The sequence below is a fragment of the Scatophagus argus genome, chromosome 1 (genome assembly GCF_020382885.2).
Source record: "Scatophagus argus isolate fScaArg1 chromosome 1, fScaArg1.pri, whole genome shotgun sequence".
NCBI lineage: Eukaryota > Metazoa > Chordata > Actinopteri > Scatophagidae > Scatophagus > Scatophagus argus.
In genome coordinates this window covers 20101782-20115622 of record NC_058493.1, presented here as the reverse complement: position 1 = coordinate 20115622, position 13841 = coordinate 20101782, and the positions used below count along the sequence as shown (strand labels likewise).

Genomic DNA, 13841 nt, shown 5'->3' with positions numbered 1-13841 from the left:
CCTGATTCTTTTCATTGGCTTGTTGATACGAATGAAGGGATGCCTGCCCTACCTGGATGAATTGAAAGTAGTAAATTCAGTGACAGAGCTGAAGGATATTTTATCACCTTGTATAATGTTTACAATGAAGATTATTAACATTAAGTCTGGTTCAAAGGGTAATAGTGCCGCTAAACCTAGTCAGCCTAGCCTTACCAATCATTATACTAGGGATTATTTTGTCTTTAGACATCCCCAACAATAACTACAACAACAAAACCCATCAAAGAATTTCCCATTACTAAAATGGAAGAGCAATTCACCGGTGGAAAAAAATTAAGCAAATGTTGGTTGTGGCGAGGTAGAGCCAGAATGATCTTTCAGTGAAAGTCACAACTTGATGAATGTCTGATGTTGCACAGTTAGTATGTTGAACACTTGGGAAACCACTTCAGTCTTATTTCTGAATGGAAAATGATGAATCACCAACTGTTATTGTCTTAAGTCCGCTTTATTTATCCACCCATCCTCTTCACAACTATGAGGAAGGAAAACAAAACCATCAGCAGAGTTTGGTTGAACAGGCAGATTATTATACAGATTCACTGACTACAGCGGCTGTGGCCCGTATTTTGTTTACAACATCTCCAGCTTATTTATTTCTCTGAATATGGCATTAAATGTAATATGAGTTTCGAGAAAAGATTCAGTTTTTTGCACATGATGCACAAGTGTTGTGTTCTGAGATGTTACATTTGAACATATGAATTTAAATTCATGATGTCAAACTTTTCATCCAGGTAGGGTTGACATAACTGTAAACAACCTGTTTAAATGTGAGATATTGATGTATTTTCTCTCTTCTGTAGGCAGCATTTACATAAAAGGTAAATGGCATCTTACTGCAAATTTGATGCGTGATTTTCTTTTTCTTCTTAATAGTCATTCTGTCAGAAGGGGATTTCGCATGACTCACACGCAAGTGTATAAAAGAGATGCAAACCCACATGTTGGTTTACTGTTCAATGGGAGATAGAAAGGCAAATACAGGAGGAGAGAAGAAAAGAAAGAAGAAAGACAAACACTGGTTGCTGGAAGAGGAAGTTTTTTGGAGTACATGTAATCCAGGTTAGTAACTACCTAACTATCATTACAGCAGCAATACACACACAGAGTTACTTCCTGACAACATCTCAACTTAGATTAGTATCTTGATTCTATACCAGAACAACAGCACCTGTCACATCCTGTTAGAATAACGTCTCTGAAAAGACAGATAATAGATAGAGAACTTTACTGCTACTACGTTAGCTCCAGCTGCCACACACCTGGACTTTTTCTGTCGCTTTAACCTTCGGAAACACTTGCTCGGGTACCTGAGTCTGCACTCCTAAACTGTTTAATCTCACACTGCACTATATGGGGTGTCAAACATGGTTCAAACCCACAGAAATGTATTTTATATTTGTAAGGATAACAGGCTGCATTACACGGAACTGTGTATGAACCAAGTCTTAACAAACTTGAAACCTAAGTTGTTTAAGGGATATTTTCCCTTAAACAACTTAGGAAGATAGTGAGAGAATTGTGGTTCAAAGTGTTCAACTTGTATCCACAACAGTTTTTTGTTTTGTCTAAGTAGAAGAACATAGATAGAAATGATGCTATTGAAATATAGACTATTCAGAGCATATTCAGAGCATTGCAATAAAGTAAAAAAAAAAAAGGTCAGTTCATTGAAGTGACAGATCTTTGCAATCTTAGCAATAAGATTGGTACAAGTAGGTTACCACAAAGTCACAATAATATTCAGTTAAGAACTTATGGAATGAAAACTTGTGAATGAAACACTGTTAATCAAACATATGAATGAGCTTTCAAAGCCAGAAAGTGATAAATGTGTTTGTCTCCCTCTGCAGGACATCCTCAACTGCATGAGCAGCAACACTGAGGTAAGCATGTGGCATCCATCTACCATCAAGTTTTGTCCCAGGTTGAGGTTAATGCTAATCGTGATAGGGGTTGTTCATTAGCAGACACCTAACATGTTAGCATTAGCTTCACCTTGGGAGGGGTCACCAACGCTGAAGTCATCAGGCAACTGAGGAATACGATGCAGCAACGCACACAGTGAAAAGTGGACTAACATTGGCTATCATGGACTTTCCTGCTCTAACTGATGTCAGATCAGATGTCAAGGTGCTGCAGTTGTGTTGCACTTGAGCAAATGTGAAAGACCATGTGTTTTAACCTGTAAACCCACATAGGTATAGTTGTCACTTTGGCTCATTGAACTTCTTCATAGGCATGTGCAGAGTAAGACCTTTTTGATTTGGGGTATAGTCCATATTCAAGTTAAATCATAGCCATGATCAACATAAGCCTGGTTACTCAGAACAAACAGAATAAGCTGTCTGGCTTTGAACCAATTCATACTTGTATATGTATCAATTATATCATCCTATGAAGGAACATTTAGTATTCTATATGAAAGAAGTGTGGTATATGTGGTACAAATGCTGTATTTTGACAATGAAAGCAGTTGGCACAACAAGATATTGTCCACCATCCAACTGCTGTGAGTAATTTTTTATTTTTCAGAAAAACTGAAGGATTGACTGTTGTAAATATTAGGGCAGTTCTCATATTACTTAAGCTAAATAAATTGTTGAAAACCATAAATACATTACCAAAGAGTTGAAAACAAACTCATAACTCATGAAAAGCTGAATAGAAATTGTTAAAATGAATGAATGGCGAATAAATGGTTGATTAAGATGATGTAATAATCTGCCTTTTCATGTGCTTAATTTTGCTGTTGTGAACATATTGAAAAAGGGGGGCAGCCGTGGCCTAAAGGGGGGCAGCCGTGGTCTAAAGGGGGGCAGCCATGGCCTAGAGGTTGGAGAAGCGGCTTATGATCGGAGAGTCACCGGTTCGATTCCCCCACTGGATGGGCAGGAAAGATCTCCCTCCATTAGTTGGTTGATGTGCCCTTGAGCAAGGCACTTAACCCCCCAATATGCTCCCCAGATGCTTGATGCTGCCCACTGCTCCTGTGTGTGTTTCACTGCATGTAATTTGCCGGGTGTTGCATGTCTGTGTTCAACTGAGGATGGGTCAAATGCAGAAGACGAATTCAGTGTGTGTATGTAAAAATATATATACTGTCGATAAAGCTGATTCTTATATTAGCCACACCAGAGGTAACTATCTAAAATTTCAGCGATTAGAGACAAAGAGGGGAAAAAAAAGAAAAAAAAAAAAAATCTCAGTCACAGTTCAAATCCTGAAAAATCCTCTGGCCAGTTCATCATCAGACAAATACTTCTATGCAACACCTGCAATGATTTGTAATTAAATTGTTCCTTAATGGATACATTCGAATTTGTATTGTGTGCCTCCTGCCTTCGGTTGGTTGAGAAATGCTTCAGACAGTTGGATTCAAACTCTTTTTGTTTTGTTTTTTTTAATGTTTTTTACATCTTCATTGTAAATGCATGTACACAGCTGAGGACATGACAAGAAAATAAAATCAACATAAAAAACATCTGATGCTTGCATATCTGAAGTTTGTTCTAGCAAAACCAATAGTGAGACCTGTATAATTTTGTGTTTACATGAGAAAACATCTCATCTGCATCTATTGTCTTTGTGTAGCTGCTGTCAACAAAATTAATTTGATTGATCTGAATGAATTATAAATATGACAAGAATGTCTGTTCCAAAGAGAAATACGTACATTTCATGTGCAGTTCAACAGTCTGTGACAGAAGCCCTGTGTAATCTTTTAAACCACTTTGTCGTTAGTTCAGATTCCCTGAAAATGAGAGGATTATGGCTCCTTAAATGCAGAATATATAGAACTTTAAAGAAAATTCATCCCAACCCATCTGTCCGATGGTGATTTTAAATGTATTGATCCATATTTAAAGAAAAATCACAGCAGTTAAACATCAAGATCGGGATATGGTGGAGGATTTTCCCACATACACATTTGTGCACTGCTGAATTTACTCAATGTTTAGAAGTAGACAAATGTCTTTATGAGCTGATTTCATTAAAGCCTGTGTGTCCTTTGGGTTCATGTAAGGTGATCACTGAGTCATTGTATTCACTCACAATCTTTTTATTTGTCACCACATCAGAGTTTCCCCCCAAACAGCGGAGACAGTCAATCAAATCTGTTCCCTCTCATTCTGAACTTCCTCATGTGATGACTTGACTGAAAATTAAAACTCTGAGTTTTCTATGATTAGGCCTATAATGACATTATTGTGTAATTATTTTTTTTTTAATTCTGCTTTTCAACACATTACTCAAACAGGTCAAACAATATGCAGTGGCGACAAAAACAAAACATCAAGGATATATGATGTATGTATGAGAATAACTGAGTCTTATTACAAAGGTAATAAATAATCAAATAAAATAGGTACAATTCTTTGCTGAAAAACAATTCAAGAGATATTCTACAAATGGTATTATCTGATCAAATTGCCATTAACAAAAAATCCCACTGTCAGTTAAGTCAGTTTTATTTACTTAACTCCAAATCATAAACATTACAATCTATTTATCCTTAGAACCTTAAATATGGATAGAGATACTTAACTTGTAAACATTACATCATCCACTGCTTTGTGGAGTATCATTTTGAAGCCTTGATTTTTGCATAACAGGCAAATTTGGATGGGAGAGTGAAGCTGGGGAGAATACAATTACCCTGCTTTATCATTTACTTTTACTCTAAATGGGACCATAATTTATGAAATGAACATCATGCTATGTTGGAGAAGACCTGAAAATGGCGACTGAATCCATAAACTCATTTGAAAACTACTTAGTGAGTCAATATATCAAGTGAGAAGTGGCTTCAGTTTCTCATAAGCTTACATACAATCTGACTTCTTTTTGCAACCAGTGGAGTCTCCCCTTGCTGGTTATTAGAAAGAATGCAGATTTATAATTTATTATTATCAGCTTCATTTTTCAGCTCCATTTACTCCATTTAATTGTTCATGATACATTTTCAGCTGTCCATGATACATTTTAACCTCTGAGAAAAGTAGAAAACAAATATGTTTTTTTTTGGTGATTTTTAAGGGGTATTGAGTGGATAAAACCGACCTCAACCATATCGACCAAAGAAATAAAACGTTTTCATTGATCTTGTAGGATCTTGAAGAAAATGAGAGAGAGTATTTCTACTGTACCAACCAACTCCCCTACGCATGAGCCTGTTATATGGGCGGACCGGTCAGTCAGCTGATGACTAAACTACACCACACAATCCCTGTCCTCAATACATGGATTTCGTCACGCGAATGATTTTCTAGCCAAGTACGCACAATGTGGAAATTTTCATACAAGTGCAGGAAGAAGACTGGCAACTTGGTGGGATTTTACTCAGGAATGTGTCCGCTGCGCGCACCTGGAGCCGCCGGAGACATGCAGGGGCAACAGATTTTAGCTTGTTTTCACTCTGTTTTATGATACCGAGCCGCAGTGGACCTGCGATTTATTCCTGTGATGGGGAGAATCACATGGAGCTGCGGTGCCGTGATCCTGCTGGCCATCATCTGCTCGTGTCGTGCCGCCACCCTGGAGTCCGTCCACTGGAGCAGCTCCAACACAAAGTAAGTGGACGAATCAGTTTCACGTTTGGAGATGGATGCAACTTTGTGCTTTGTCAGTGACCTAATGCATGGGGTTAATCAGGGGAGATACAACCATGTAATAACAAGTCATGACACTACAGTTTTGATATTTCGTATAGCAAATTGATAATTTTGTGAATTTCACTTGAAAAATGACAAACGATACAAGCAACATGACTTTGCCACTTTGTGCTTTTTTGAACTTATGATGGGCCACTTTTCTGACTTCACTGGATACAACGTAAAGGAAAGCTGCACATATGTCAAATCTAACAAGTTTTGTTGTTTGTTGATTTAAACGAATAATGAAACAGTGATACTTCCCTCTCATTTGCACTTCTCACGTCTTCTCTGTCACCTTATCTTATACGCAGATTTAGTCCGGATCAGGGTCTGGTCCTGTATCCTCAGATTGGGGACAAGATGGACATTGTGTGTCCCCGAGGAGATGCTTCCTCAGGGGGGAAGGAGGAGTTCTACCGAGTCTACCTGGTCTCCCGAAGTCAAATGGGGAGCTGTGCCATCGACAAGACGGACACACCCCTGCTGAACTGTGACAAACCTCACCAGGACGTAAAGTTCACATTCAAATTCCAGGAGTTCAGCCCCAACCTTTGGGGTCTGGAGTTCCTCAAGGGGAGGGACTATTATATCACCTGTGAGTCACTGTGTTTGTTCCTGTATGTGCCTCAGTGCTGCATGAGCAGGCGCAGCACTTTGCAATCAGTAGATCAGAGGCACAAAGTTGGTGGTTCCTACAGGTGGAACAGCATTTAAATCAATGCTAGCAACTGTTTTCTTTTCCTTTTTTTTCTCTCTCGGGGGGAGAAAGAGGAAGCCATCATCGTCGACTCCCTCTCAATTTGTCAGTTTGCGTGAGAATCAAAAAAATGTGGCCTCGTTATTGGGAGGCTGTCTGTTAAACCAGCATCTTAGTGGCAAGTGATGCATGAGATAGAGAGCAAGTCTGACCATGCAGCCTCATCCACCTCGCTGCGCTCTGACAGCACACTTCGCTCTGGCAGGCCAGTGTGATTCCAAGGGCTTACATGCCCCAAATCACACAAGGCTTTTACAGCATCAGGCAGATTTGATGGGAGCTTTCATGGCAACGTGGCTTGTGGCCTGTGAGATGTTGTTATCTGACCTAAATGCTGCTAACAAGTTTATGTGTGTGTGAGTGTGAGTGACAGGGGTGAACAAGAGTTCTTGCTGTGTGTTTGTGAACATGAATGTGTTTTAGTAAATGCTATTTTAGTTTCTTAAAGAAAAACAACCTTATGAATTTTATCCACCATCTATTTTTGCATTTAGAGCTAAAATTATTAGAATTATTTAAAAAAGAAATACTGATAATCGATTTATAATTCATATAATCTATTATTGAAAACATGTTTAAAATTCTGTGGTTGCAGCTTCTTAAATATTTTCTGCTTTTGTTTGTGTTACGTGATAGTAAACTGAATATCTTTGGATTTTGAACTGTAAATTAGACAAAACACATGTCACCAAGGCTCTGGAAACCTTTTTTATGTTATATACCAGTCGATTAACTATTATCATTTGGTGCAGCCCTGGTTTTTGTGCAATTATGTATATGCTGTATGTAAAACTTCAGTTTATGCTATGTGTGTCTGTGTTGTTTTCTTTCTTTTTTTTTTGCAGATGTGATGCAACATTCGGCAAGCGGCAAAACTGTCTGCGTGTTCTTCTTATAGGAACTATGCATTGCTTGATCATCTTGTTTTATGATAATCTCGTTGAATATAAACTTAAAAAGGTTAAAATTATTATGCTCGGATGTTTACCTCCTTTATCTGTATTTCAGCCACCTCTACAGGCTCTCTGCAAGGACTGGATAACACAAATGGAGGAGTGTGTAGAACCAAATCAATGAAGCTGGTGCTGAGAGTCGGCCAAAGTAAGAGCTTTACGTTTGTGTGCCAGCGAATGTGTAAAGCTGAATGTGTGAATGAGAAAGAGAAAGAGACAGACATGATAAAAACAACGACAACAACAACAACAAAAAACCCAGTTGTTTCCTTCTGGTTATTATTGTTGTAATGTAATAATATCACCTCCTCCCTGGAATTACTAAGTGGTCAGATAATCTCAATCATCTATTCAGTCTCTTGAAGAGAAATTCCCGTCATGAATTATCTCAAATCCCTAATTCAAATCGCTGGCAGCTTAAGGCCATCAGTATTATCTTGCATGCGATCATTGGACTGGCTGCTGCAGTCAATAATCTTTTTTTTTCCTGTATAAACATCAGAAGGGCCAGTAGTCCTCTTTTTTTATATTCCTTTTGGGCTCTAATGTGTGTTAATGTACACATTAAAATTTAATGAAGCAGATTCTGAACATATTCACTTAAATGCCCTGAAGATATTATACAATACTCATACTGAAACATATATATATATATATATATTATTTCTTTAACTATAAATATCATTTTACAGTGGTGTTATTTGTCTATGTAGTAGGCAGGAAATCTTTTATATGAGGAAAAAGTGTCTACTTGTTTATGCATGTGTTGTATAATGTTGTACTTTCGAGCTGCAGAGATTCAGACACATTAAACAGATGCTGTTTCTGTGTGTCTCTCGCTAAAAACTTAAAAAGCTGAATCAGTTTTTTTTTTATTTTTTACCTCAGAAATGTGAAGTATTATTCATATAAATTATTCAAGAGGTTTGAGTTACAGATGAAAAATCAGCATCTTGTCCGTGTCTCGACTGATCATAACTCAAAATATGGGGCTGTTTTCTGCTGGGTTTACAAACACCACTGGTGTAAACAAACCTTTTTAACAGCAACTGAAAGCATTAATAACCCATATTTAGTTGTTATCTCCTGTTAATCTCTACATATACTGAAATTCTTGTCAATCAAGTAGGGAATCATTGCAATTTTCAGTCTTGTGCTTAGGTTTTTGTTAGCATCATTCTGATTTTTTACATGTAATTATTTGTACATTCATCAGAATCAGAATCAGAAAGACTTTATTGCCATTGTAAGTGAAGAGGTTTTACATTACTAGGAATTTGTCTTGGTGATTGGTGCATACATAGAACGTAACAAGTAACATATAATAGAAGAATAAAATCAAATAAGGTAACACAAAATAAAATAAGATAAGTAAAATAAATATAAATATAAATAAAAGTGAGGTAGTGCAGGGTGGAGTATAGTACAAGTGGGTGAAAAACAGTGCAAATGAACAGCAGGTGGATAATGACATGAGCAAAAATCAGTTACTAAATCAGTTACTAACAAACATTGTACATTGAAGTAACAGCAATGATGATTAAATAATAATTCACTGAAATGAAACAAAAAGAAACTAAACTTAAACTTTAATTATCGCAGTTGAAAAGGACTGGAAAACACAACAACTTTTATGAATCAATAAATGAATTGAAATGAGAAGATAAAATCCTGAAAGAAATCTTAGGAGAAAGAAAATCAATTTTATTTTGTCTATAGTTCAGTTAAAGGCCATAGTATATGTGCATCTACTACTAAGTTTTCCCAGTGGTAGTGCAGATAATATTAAACAGGGCGGGTAAATGAATCCTTACAGTTTTTTTTAATGATTTGTGAACTTTTGTTTGTGTCTATTCTTACTCTATTTGAAGAGCAACGCCGTGTTGCTGTTCTGTAAAGCTGAAGGACTAGTGAAAGATTTAAAAAGCAGTGGCGAAAGAAGTATTGAGAGCCTTTATTTAAATAAAAGCTGTGTTAAAACACTTAATTATCACAGAAATAGTATCACCAAAATAACAAAGTAAAATCAGTGTAAGTAAAAACATTTGTTTCAAAGGCACAAGATAAATGTGAGAGGTCATGAGATGATTATTATAGGAGGAAAGAAGAAAAGCTCTGTCAAACTTAATCTCAGTATTAATAATCAAATAAATGTCTGAAATAAAAAAATAAATGAATATCTGAAGTGTAGTGAGGGATCAGTATAAATGAGCATAAAGTAGAAATACTCAAGTATAAAGTATATTCCTAAATTAAAATAAGTTCCTCAAAATTTTACAGACCTTGAATAAATCTTCCTGTTAGAGAGCACCAGAACCAAAGTGGAAAAAAAGCACAGCAGCAGAGTCTCAGAGCTCCTGACTTAGACCCCAGATATCCCTTTCACGAGAGACATCTGGCCACAATGACAGTGTGAAATAGGTAACACATTGTTACAGAAAACCCTGGAGAAAAATCTGAATGGGCTGCATGAAGTTATGAGTGTGTTGGTGGAGGAAATGAAACTGTTTATGATAGTTTTCCTGTCAAGCAAAATAGGGGGTCAAAGTTGTGATTCGGAACGTAACTTTTGGTGGTTTAAATAGGTCAGGAAATGGTTTCCCTTCCTCTTCTTTTTAGCTGAATGACTACCAAAAAAGCCAAACCCTTCTGATTCATTATTGGTTCATTATAGTTCCGTTTTGACATGACATTACTACCACCTAAGTGAGGAAAAGGCAAAACCCCCCTCAATGAAATGAAAACGAGGAGATGTGAGGTGTGATGCTTAGAACCATTGGGTCAACTGTCTTTCTATCTATTCCAGGCCCCTCAGATCCACCTTCCACTCTCCAGGAGTCCCCAACCAGATTCCCACCAACACGACCAAAATCAAAGGCCAAGGACCCTCCTGGCAAAGACATGGATACACAGAGTAAAACCGGTATGAAGACAAGGCAGCAATATTTCCTAGACGTGTACTATTAGTGTTTCAACCCACATGACTTATCTATCTTTACAATTAATTGTACTGTTGCATGCATTTATATTTACAAAGTACATACGTTCCCTAAGCAATAAAGCTGACTATTCTGTATAATTTTTGTGTCAACATATTCCGTGAAAAAAACAAAACCAACAATGTGTGACTTGCATTGATAAGGCCATTATTCCCTATTGAAAATGTACATTTTTACAAACAGGTCATAAATATCCTATCCTATCCTACCTAATTTTTTTTTTATATAAAATAATGGAGCACAAGCTTCAGTTTTCAGCAGTTATCACTCACTCAGAGGTCAGTAGTGTACACTTTAAGGACTATTTTCAGCCATGAAATGTTTTGCTTGTTTGAGTGTTTACTGCAGCAGGATGGGGTATATGTAATCAGCTCAGAAAAAACTGCAGTACCAATATTCATCTTAATTAAAGGAACATGTCACTGAGAGCAACAGTGTGGCTCTTTGATGTGTATTTGATGGTTTTTTTGGACAGAAATTGAGCTCAACAGCGCAGAGGGTTAAGATGTATCAGCCACCACAATTAGGAAAAAATATACCAGACTTATTCTTTAGCTTTGCTGATGAACTTCATGAACCTTGTGAAGTTTTGTTTTTGTATTTTAAATTTTCTTACACTGGAGAGCAGGAATAATATTAACATTCAAAAACGGTAGTACAGTGTTTCACGGGTTGATATATTTGAATTTCAGAATCACATTAAAGCCATCCCATGATTCACACAAAACAATGTTGAAAATAACAGAAAATAAATATAAATTGCAGGCATGCTGGGCCAATTGCTGTGTTCCAAATCAAAACTACGTATCTATTCTAAACAGGTTTTTAGTAAATAGTGACAAAATGAACTGCAGTTCAAACCAGACAGCATGGAGACTGAATACATTTGTTTTTGATTCCGGTTGATTTTTTCAAGTGTACTGCACCGACTTTTCTCCAACAATGCAATGCACAAAGGAAATGCAGGAGCAGCTCAGAGCAAACCAGAATTTAATTTAGTGGTGAAACATCTTAACATAAACAAAGCTATGATTTTGGTTTGCCAGAGCTGAAGATTGGAGCAGCCGTCATGATCGGGTACAGCAACTCCAATAAAGGTTTCTGATGCTCCGGATAGAAAGGAAACTCTGCACACACAGGAAGATTTGAAGAGATGGGGACGGGCTCACCCGTGGGCATACATCATAAGCTTGTGTTCACAGTGCTTGTGTCATGTGTTCTCCTGCTTCACTTTTTCATCTCAGTTTCTCTGTCCTTTTTTTTCTCTCTCTCTCTTCTGTTACCGATGACAGACGCGGGCTCAGAAGGAGGACAACCAAACCACAGCGGCAGCGGTGGCCCCGAGTCAGGACTTTTCATGTGGGTTGTCATTGGCTGTGTGATCCTCATTGTGGTGATCATAATTTTGCTGGTAGTGCTGTGGAGGTACCATCGCCGCCACTGTGTTCCAGATAGGCAGCAGTCTGCCTCGGTGTCCCTCAGCACTTTGGCTGTGCCGAAGCGGGACAGCATCAGCAGCGACAACAATGGCTCAGACCGCAGTGATGTTGTATTTCCTCTGCGGGCTTCAGACAGCATGATCTGCCGTCATTATGAACGTGTGAGCTGTGACTACGGGCCCCCTGTGTACATAGTTCAGGAGATAACACCCCAGAGTCCCACCAACGTTTACTACAAAGTCTAACGTTTGCTGCTCTAATGCCGGAGGAGCATAAATTTTAACTGTCTGGGACACACTCAGAATACAGTCAATGACATAACACTTCCATTGCTTTAGTTTTAAAGTGTGTCATGGGCATTAAGGAAGGTTGTGATTTAAATGGCGTTATCATTTTGTTTTCTTGATCTGCTAAAGAGACATACGTCATAACACATCATTCAGTTTGCTTGGAAGTGTGTAGTAAATGCCAGTGGTGGATTGTAGCTAAATACGTTTACTCAAATACTATACTTAAGCTCTATTTTTGAGGTATTTTTACTTTACTCAATATGTCTATTTCACTTGATACTTCCACTACATTTACAAACAAAACCTACGAAAAATGCAAAAGATCATGCACAGCAAGAAATCTAACTATATATATGTAAAAAAGTTAAAGTTATTTGGTTAGTTGATTAATCAGTTATTTAAAAAATGATTGAGTTTTTTTTAACTGATTAATTCTTAAAGTCGATTTTCATGCAAAAAGGAACTAAAACATTTCTGGTTTCAGTTTCTTAAATGTGACAGTTTGTTAGAAAATCATTTTGAACTTTGCAGTGTCCGTTGGATAAAACAAGACATTTAGAGCTCTGGGTGCATTTCTCACCGTTTTCTTACATTTTACAAACCAAAATAAATAACCAAATAAATCAATAAATCAATCAATAAAAAATAATTAACAGATGAATCCACTATGAAAATAATCATCAGTGCTACACTAACACACTCTTTTTTTCTCTTTATTGAGTTCTTTTACCTTTTACTTTGATACTTCTGATAGCACCCTTTCCTAAAAACACTTACACGCTGTACTTTTACTTAAATAACATCTTGAGTGCAGGGCTTACTTAAGTTCCATCATGGGCAAATGTTGATTTGTCAATGGTTTTATTTTTCAAAGACTATAAATATATTATTCTTCATTGTTACTGCATGTGGCAGTTTCATTTGTACAGTAAATGTGCATTTAATTTAATTTATTGATAAATCAGGAAAAAATCTGATTGTGCACTCCAACTAAATTTGTGAGTGCTTTGGCCGAAATAAATTTATTACAACCGAAAAGTGTCAAGTTTGTTTGATGTTCTGTTCAGTGAAATGAAAGTGAAGATTTTGTGAATTTCATTAAAGTGAAACCACCTCAGTGGTTTTCACACTTTGCCTTCCTGTTCCAGGTTGCATTCTTTTACACATTTTATACTGTGTCACTTTCTGCTTAAACAGAATTATCTTTAACATGCAACCATGCTTAAAAAATGTAATTGCTCAGCGGTTGGAATGGTTTTGTTATTTCTACTGTCTGTCTTCTCTGTGTTTTCCAAGCTCAAAAAGAAAAACAGTGGATGTGATGGACACACTGGCGGAAAATGAAAAGAATAAATTGGTGAAATGTAACTTTAAAAAAGAATAAGCTGCTGATAAATCACAGCACACGCCCTCAGCTTTCCTTGTAGTTATGAAATGACTAAGCAGCAACAACTTCAATACAATAATAGTATTTGCATAAATTCAAGGTCCTACTCAGAAATTATAGCCTCTGTATTATATTTAAAGGACTTTTAGACTTTTTTTTGGTAGCCTATACATTGCAATTCAAAAGTTTGGAACTGTCAGCTTGATTCGTTACATTTAGATGTTTTTTTACATGGAGAACAAAACACTGTACAATGGTGCCAAGTGCACAAGAACGCCTATAACAAGCTGGAATAAACAGGCGTTTTAGTTTGG

At 37.0% G+C, this 13841-nt stretch overlaps 1 protein-coding gene and 1 long non-coding RNA gene across 2 annotated transcripts; both read left to right on the top strand.

Moving 5' to 3' along the window:
- Positions 1–925: 925 nt before the first annotated feature.
- LOC124059885 lies at positions 926–3251 on the top strand. The gene is made up of 2 exons (XR_006843465.1): positions 926–1107; positions 1899–3251. It is a non-coding gene; the product is annotated as an uncharacterized LOC124059885 (long non-coding RNA).
- Positions 3252–5181: 1930 nt separating this feature from the next.
- LOC124059869 (ephrin-B2a-like) lies at positions 5182–12497 on the top strand. The gene is made up of 5 exons (XM_046390252.1): positions 5182–5618; positions 6014–6297; positions 7468–7560; positions 10219–10335; positions 11704–12497. Exons 1-5 carry the CDS (start codon positions 5512–5514, stop codon positions 12093–12095), a joined length of 993 nt encoding a protein of 330 aa, XP_046246208.1. The 5' UTR covers positions 5182–5511; the 3' UTR covers positions 12096–12497.
- The last annotated feature ends 1344 nt before the right edge of the window (positions 12498–13841 follow it).

Coding starts and splice junctions, on each gene's coding strand:
- LOC124059869 (XM_046390252.1), top strand. CDS start 5,512: ATGGGGAGAATCACATGGAGCTGCGGTGCCGTGATCCTGCTGGCCATC. Junction 5,619..6,013: donor TGGAGCAGCTCCAACACAAA/GTAAGTGGACGA, acceptor TCTTATACGCAG/ATTTAGTCCGGATCAGGGTC. Junction 7,561..10,218: donor GGTGCTGAGAGTCGGCCAAA/GTAAGAGCTTTA, acceptor TATCTATTCCAG/GCCCCTCAGATCCACCTTCC.